The 8,433-nt window shown below is 34.2% G+C and overlaps 1 protein-coding gene across 1 annotated transcript; it reads right to left on the bottom strand.

The window, feature by feature from the left end:
• On the bottom strand, positions 1-6,977 carry LOC139962717 (adenosine receptor A3-like). The gene is made up of 2 exons (XM_071962953.1): positions 6,577-6,977; positions 1-4,273 (listed from the first exon to the last, which is right to left on the bottom strand). The coding sequence occupies exons 1-2, from the start codon at positions 6,975-6,977 to the stop codon at positions 3,601-3,603; spliced, it is 1,074 nt and encodes a 357-aa protein (XP_071819054.1). The 3' UTR covers positions 1-3,600.
• Between the last annotated feature and the right edge of the window lie 1,456 nt (positions 6,978-8,433).

Below are 8,433 nucleotides of genomic sequence, written 5' to 3'. Positions count from 1 at the left end.
GTCAGATCTAATTATATTACAGATTCTTGTTTCTGTTTCAGAATACAAAAGTTATGATAGATAAATTCCATAAAAAGAAAAGCGATTAAAGGCAGCTTAAAAGTTAGTAACACAATCAACAGTTTTCAAAAATGCTATAGTCAACTGAAATTAGTAAGAAAATAAAGATAAAGATACACTAAATCAAATCATTTAAGATACCATTTTGAATAAAAATAGATGCTGTGTATAGAAATGAATTTTTGAAGATATGAACCCAATATTTTGGTGCTATATATTGCACGATGTCGTAGTTAAATTTAATATGTCGACAGAGATTTCGGTTGTTAATTAAGAGGGTGATTATTATCCCTGTGAATATTCCTGGTAAGTCTGAAAAGAGATAGACCAAACATGTAGTGTAAAATTTGCATAAACGTACATACTTTTGAAATTTTAATTCAATGAATGATCTTTTCCTTTGCAGGAACCTGATGCTTTAATGCAAAACGAACTGCCGTCCTTCGCTGTTTCCCGTACTACTTCAAGGAGCAGCAATTTTACCAGGATTTTGAGATGATGATATATGTTTGTTTCTAGTTATGATTATTTTGGAGTAATTACCACTTGTAATACACACCAGCAAAAGTTTGTGAGGTGGAATCAAAATATTGTGAATAAGGGGTTAATCAACGGTCTAGCGTGCGTTACTCACAGGATTAATGCACGATAATGCAAGCGATGCACGAGGGTGGAGCCCGAGTGCATCCAGCGATAGCATTAACACCCGGAGTGCATTAATCATGTGAGTAACGCACGCTAGACCGTTGATTAACCCCGTTCATTCATACACTACCATTTGTGTGGGGGAAAAATCATAAAACAAAACATTTTTGGTTACATATAACCAAAGATTTATTAAAGTGATGCCCCGTAATTTTACCGTGCGTTACTCACAAGATTAACCACGGTCAGCTGACCTGAATGGACCAATAGGATTTAGGAATCTTTACTAAGTATGAATGAACAGCTTTTCATTGCTCTCAATATCCTTGCGAATAACCTCATTAATTTATAGCTTTTGGAGACCATCAACTGGACAGGTGCATTTTGATGAATTAAGCGATATGTCTTTCGATTCTGTTGTGTTCCTGTACTTTGTTGACACAAGTTTTAAAAGTTTCACATTTTGCAGGTGAAGACTTATTTGATAATGTATGTATGTATGTTTATAACGATATACGTATACAATTGTCGTTAATTTGATATTCCGAAATATTGAATACTTAAAAGAGATGTATTTACACATGAAAATATATATGCACCAATAATAATAAATAAATAAATCATAATAATCATAATAATTAAAAAAATCATAATAAAAAATAAAAAATTAAGAGTAATAATAATAATGATAATGATAATGATAAAAATAATGATAATGATGATAATAATAATAATAATAATAATAATAACAATAATAATCTTAATAACAACACCAATAGTAATAATAATTACAATAATTATAATAATAACAATGATGATGATGATGATGATAATAATAATAATAATAATAATAATAATAATAATAATAATAATAATAATAATAATAATAATAATAATGATAATGATAATAATCATAATCATAATAATAATAATCATAATAATAATAATAATAATAGCAGAATGCGATGGATAAAATGAAGCTGATTTTTTAACTGACTTAAAGGGGACGAGAATTTTTTTTACTCAGTTCAGTTCAGGAGCGAACTCTTTGTTCCATTTCAAAACACAAGAGGGAATGTTTACATGGTTCTTAAGGATAGATGTATCAATTGACCTGTTCGAAACAGAATTCGTATTAAGAAGTAAAAACCTCAATTCATTATAATTATATTTAACAGGAGGCTCTTTAATACGATGGTTGCGTGAGTTGGTCTTCCATGAGGAAAAGCAACGAAGCGATAACACCACAAAAATAGAGTAACAGTTTTGAAAGGAAAGACATTTAAAAAAAATGAGCATCTCTAACCATGGAGTTATAGCTCCATGCTCTAACAAAGGTATGGTAACCCTTTGGAGAACCATCATAATTATAAAAAAAAATCTTACTTTATAGCATTCAGCATTGAATAGGTGCTCGTCAAAAATAGTCTGTTGATTAACCTTTATTAATTATTCAAGACAATCTGATTCTCAACATGATCTGTCGGTGCATTAAAACTATACGTAGACCTATATAGCTCCACACACCTCTTTTACAAAACTGTTGTGAATAGCCCATTGCAAGGCGTCTTTAGTATTAATGGTACACTTGAAAATAAACGGGCCCCATGACATATTTACCTCAAGCAATATCAAAGAACAATTTCCAATTGTTATGATTTGGAGAGCAAAAGCGACGTACCCAAGAACGTTTAGAGCTTTTAATCAAAAAGTCAACATAAAACTTTCTATATCATCCAAAAATAATGAAGAACATTAGCGATAAAGTTATTGTCCATGATCAATCACTTTTTCGAAATCTAGGAATATAAGTGAACCTGGTAAAGTATTACAATGACAGTGGTCAATCAAGAACTAAACGAACATTCTCGCCTATATAACGAGCCTTAAGAAACCGTGTTAGATCCTCGCTAATGAAGCTGTAAGAGGACAGGCTAAAGCACTTAGCAGCAATTTTGTAATCAGTATTTAAGAAGGGCGACTGGGCGCCAATTCTTTAACAAAGCACTATCTTTCTCCGGCTTTAGAAAAAGAGAAATAATGGCTTGCCCTTGATGGGTGGATATAACTCAATGTTATTAAAAGCATAATTTAACGAATTAACAACCAATGAGCCAATTTCATTCCAAAAGAACTTATAAAACTCACAAGGGAAACAATCAGTATTTATCGGGATATATTAAGACCCCGTTGAAAAAAGTGCCTCCTTGCACTCATTCAAGTGAAGTAATCCCTTTTTCACATGAAAAAGCTTCACCGTTTGAAATACTCTTCTGCTCAAACAAAGTATTAAAAAAAAAAAAAAACTGGATCATACATAAAATGCTTGGTATAAAAATTCTTAATTTCAAGCAAAATCCCATTTTTTTTAACATCCGTTGAATACCATTGTATTTTATCTTACTTATATATATAACCAGTAGATTTATGCCGACACGTTCTAGATTGAGAAAATATCGTGTGTTCCTCTCTCCATTCTCTACCTGACCTGGCTACAGAACGGATAACAATACCATGCAATTTGAAATCATACAGCAGACCGAGCTCGTGTTTACAATTCTTAAGATCACTCAGATAAGAAAGTAAACGGGTTAGAGGTACAAAGCTGCTTGAGCCAATAAGCAATATGCACGGTTGTAAGCACCTTACGAGTCTTTTACAAGTTACCTGAATATTTTGTTTTCAAAAAATGACCCCTCTCTCTACCCCACCCCCCCCCCCGACGAAAAAAGGACATACAATTCTACAAACGAAATGTAGACACATTTGCCAAATGAAATATAAAAGGCTGTACGATGCATTCAAATCTGTATCATCAGCCACTCAGTCTCGATGATGCTTGAGTTCAATTTGCACTGTCATAAAGACCAATACTTTTAATGGAACTATACGGGTTTATGTCTTTGTCGTCTGTGTGCTACTTAAAGTCATTTCGGACAAACGATTTCTCTCAGAATGTTTATCTTTGGAACGACAAAATACTTTATTTATGATTTTGGCGTAAGTTTGTCGGTAAAGGTCGTTACGGAAAGTATAAATAATGGGATTCACCATTGAATTTGCAAACGAAAGGACTTCGGCGAGTGTTTGTATGACAAATAGTTGGTTCTCAGTACTGATAATTACGTTATAGTCCTCAATCATAAATTTAACTATCGTCGGTAGCCAACAGACTACAAAGGCACCTATTAATATAGCCGTGGTAACAGTTGTTTTGATCATCGACTGATGTGACTGCGCCGCAGCCTCCTCTTTCGTTTGAAACTTCATCCTCTCCGTCTTTTCGCGAACGAACTGTTTTGCAATACAAAAAATACGCAGGTAAGCAAAGCAAAAGAAAACCATGGCACCGACAAGAACGCCTACTGCGATGAATCGATGAAGGCCTGTGGTTGGATTCTCAAAGTTAGTAGTTCCGCAGACCCAAAGAGTTGGATTCGGTGAGGGGGAAAGTACAGGTAAGGCACCCACGGTACCTCCAACTACCCACGCAATGATAGCAAAGATCTTACATTTCCGTTTCGTCATAATTGTTGGGTAATTCAAAGGTCTTGTTATCGCGATGTATCTGGGAAGAAACAAAATATGTTAAAACTGTTTTATTTCATTTTGCAAGTCTTGTGGAAATAATGAAACAAAAAACATTAGCATTATAGACAAAAGAATACAGTTCGAATATCAATGTATTTTTTGTCCTCCATATTTTCATTTTAATTTTCCAAAACCAATTAGTAAATATGGCTTTCCATATACACATGCACACACATCTTTTTATTTATGTATTTTTTTTTAAAGAAGGAAAAGAGAAAACTCATCCAATCATGAAAATGATCGGCCTCATTAAGTTTTAGGACAAACTCATAGAAATCTTTGTATATTTAAATAATATCAACAAATTTTAAAACTAACATGGCGGCGTCTAGATATGTACGTTCATGCGCCATTTATTATACGTTTTATTGAGTTGCCTACGAAGTGTTTACTTCATCAAAGGCAATTTAGGGTACCCTACATTGCCCGCATTTTTTTGAACCGTTGTTCTGCTTTTCTGAGTTCAAGTTCTTGATATCATAATTACGGAAAAACAACTTTCTGGCCTGATTGAAAATTATTAATCTATATATATAATAATATATATATATAATAATATATATATATATATATATATATATATATATATATATATATATGTATAACATGATGCTAACCAACTCGAAATCATTTGTGATTCCTAAAGCCGAATCTCGAAATTATAATTATAATTTGTATAGTACGACTAGAATTTTCATTTTACATACAATCCCTTCTTTGGTTGATAAACTGGCATAAATTTTGGTTTGTTTGGTATCTAAAACTCCTTTGGATAGTATGATCCGCAAGAAAAAGAGATGAGCTACGTTTACCACAGTAACATTTATCACCAATACAATTTTCAAATATTGTAATAACAGATTCGTAAATAAAGTTTTTTTCAACTGAGCGATCTTCAGAATTTGCTTTAATCCACTTACTCTCTTCTTCAAATATAGTATAATTGCTTTAAATGGTGCTTGAGCTAGATAAGAAAGAGGTACTTATGAAACCCACAAGAAATTCAGCCTATTGTGCTCTACCGTGTACAGTTTATCGGAGTTTGTACAGAGATATTTAACAGTGTGAATGGATCTCAGCCAATTGGGACTATTTCCTTATGCGAAGTGTCCCTCTATCTGGTACTGTCGTGTCAAGCTTCAAAGCACCTTTAGTGAAAATACAATAGAAACGGGATATTACATGTGGTTTTCAAGCACAGTACAGTTTATTATATGACATGCATAAAATAATATACGACTTGCTACGTATACATATATATATATATATGTATGTATATATATATATATATATATATATATATACCGGTGACGTCATGATATTGTACAAACAAAACACTCAGTGATAAATCAAGTGCTTTATAGTCATGAATAGGCTGTATGTTGAGATTGAGAAGAATAGGGAGTGTTTCCACTTGAATGTTTTTCGTGGAAGATCGAACCCTATCGTGAATTATATCAGGTCGACTGAAGTCGCTTTTCGAGGACATTAAAATGTAACACTTCTTTTTTCCTACGTTATTGGTAGATATCAGTCCGATATTGAACGATACAGGATTACAATATATGGATTCGCTTGTGTGACATTGATAGCTTCCTTCTGTACTAAAGTTCAAGGTTCACGGATTTAAAGAACACTTTGTGGCAACCTTGTAAAAATTCCAGATTACTAACACACACATAAATACACGCATAAATACACACACACACAAACTTTCAATTATATATATATATATATATAAAAAATATATATATAAATAAAATTATATATATATATATATATAAATAAAAAAATATACAAATAAAATTATATATATATAAATATAAATAAAATTATATATATATATATATATATAAATAAAAAAATATACAAATAAAATTATATATATATATATATAAATAAAATTATATATATATATATATATATATATATATATTTATGTGTATGTATATATATATATATAACATGAAATATATAACGTGTATGTGCGGTACAACCTAAACAGTGAAACATTCTTTACAAATATAGCACCATTTTGTATCTTTGCACCGTTCAATTAAGCAACATTCTCTTAAGGGGACGGGCCATTGCTCCCCTCAGACACCTGGATTTATGTAGGGCTAAGAAAAAGGGCTTAAGCGCCTTGTGGCGGTGAATCTCTTGATATCAACTAGAATCATTTCTTACTTCCTAAATTCAATGATACAAAACTCTTGGTTACTTTCCTCAACTGTAAGTTTGTGGCACTAAAATTGCCAGAAAATGTTAATACAAATTTACCTGTCAACAGTGATCAATATAAGATGATTAACCGATATTCCACACATCATGAAAGCAACCACATAAAACAGAGACCTTGTTGAAGCGTAGCAGATGTAAGGTCCCGTAACCAGACGGCCGAGTACAGCCAGTGGTGTGCCGATAAGGCCAGTGAGGAAATCAGCCACGGCTAAGCTTACTATGTAGATATTCGTCGATTTCTGTAGCTTGGGTTCGATAATATAAGACCAAATCACCAGCAGGTTCCCAACGATGCTGCTGAAGATGATAACAGCGTAAAACACGATGTAGAAAAACAACCACGGATAGGTTACACCAAGTTTATACGATGGTATTTCGCGAACTGGATCGCCAGTAACGTTCGCTACAGATGTAAACGGAATAACTGATGTGGCAGCCATTTTCGGGTATGACTGACGGAATTGAACCACAGAAATGTGTGCAGTTACTTCTCAAAGTTAATGTAACCCTGCTTGCATTTCTTTTATGTCGAGGAGTCTGAAAAAGTCGAGGAGTCTTGTAAGTCAGAAGATTGTAGCGGTTGTACTACTTACAGTGAACGGAGATACGTATGCATCTATGATTTGTAGGCACTTTCAACAACAAAAATACCAAAAAAAAAATACGGACGCCTGTAGGAACCACATACATCTATTGACTGATCGGCTATTCATTTGCATATGGTTTGCTAATGTATTATCATGCGTATTTGTATGATGCGTTACGTTGGGGTGCTCCGGCTCAATTAGTTTGGGCTCCGTTATTAAATAGGTACAATGAACAACAGATAAAGAGAAACTCCAGACATAGATATAATTGTAGAATATGAGCTTTATTGCTGGAGTGTATCAGGCTGAACTGCACTCTCTGAAGTCTGGAATCTTAGTCCTTCACATATTAAAAAACTACAGTATTTTAAGTCATTACAACTTCCTGTGAGGGGGCGATAACCTCTCTGTGACATAAACTCTTGGTCTTACTTATAATTACTAAGGCACATAGGAGATGACTATGACTAACCTTATTTGTAATACACATGAGATGCAACAGGTTGTCATCTGTGGTTAAGCATGAATAGTTCATGGAATTAAGACAAAGGGGGCTTCTACGAATATGATGTGGGTGTAGGGGTGAATAAGTCATGAACAGGAAGTAAGCAGGTACTCTTAAGACAAAGAGGCATGGAAGCAAATGTTTAAAGTAATATGATGGGGATATAACTACATACTACATTACAGATGATACGACAATACGACGGTAGCGCAGGGAGCTCTGCACTGTATATAACGGCATATATAGACCATTGTTGATATGAATTGTGCAAACATACAGATTCCCCCTAACAGCTTATAAGGTTTTGAAACATAATTTCAGTGGCGTAGGAAGGTACATTTGAGTGGGGGGGCTGAAGACTGATGGCCGGCCTGGGGGAGGGGTCTAAGGGGAGGGGGTGTCCCCCTCCCCTTTGGATTTTTTTTGCATTGCCAGGTGGCCTCAGATGCAATTTGGTGCAATATAGCACACTTCAACACCCACTCCATTTTGTAAAGAATTTTGCATTTTCACCTGGCCTTAGATGCAATTTGGTGCTTCAAATGAGATTTCTTTCTCATTTGGAAATGAAAAAGGGGTTTTCTGACTTGCGGAGCGGGGGGGGGCGGAACGATACTTCCGCCCCCCATATTTTTCACTGGGGGGCTGGCGCCCCCCCAGCCCCCCCGGTTCCTACGCCCTTGCATAATTTCGTACTGAAAGTTCATATCTTGAAGGAGGGATGGGGAATGGCAGGGGGGCAAGGAATCACATGTTTTTTGTTGATTGTCCCACTGAACAGACATAAGAAAAAAAAGAAGAAGA

Source organism: Apostichopus japonicus, chromosome 21, assembly GCF_037975245.1.
Source record: "Apostichopus japonicus isolate 1M-3 chromosome 21, ASM3797524v1, whole genome shotgun sequence".
NCBI lineage: Eukaryota > Metazoa > Echinodermata > Holothuroidea > Aspidochirotida > Stichopodidae > Apostichopus > Apostichopus japonicus.
This window is presented reverse-complemented; position numbering and strand designations above follow the sequence as displayed.

Excerpts from the sequence above, each read along its gene's own strand:
- LOC139962717 (XM_071962953.1), bottom strand. The coding sequence starts at position 6,977 with ATGGCTGCCACATCAGTTATTCCGTTTACATCTGTAGCGAACGTTACT. Across the intron at positions 4,274-6,576 it reads ATATTGATCACTGTTGACAG|ATACATCGCGATAACAAGAC; the intron begins GTAAATTTGTAT and ends GTTTCTTCCCAG.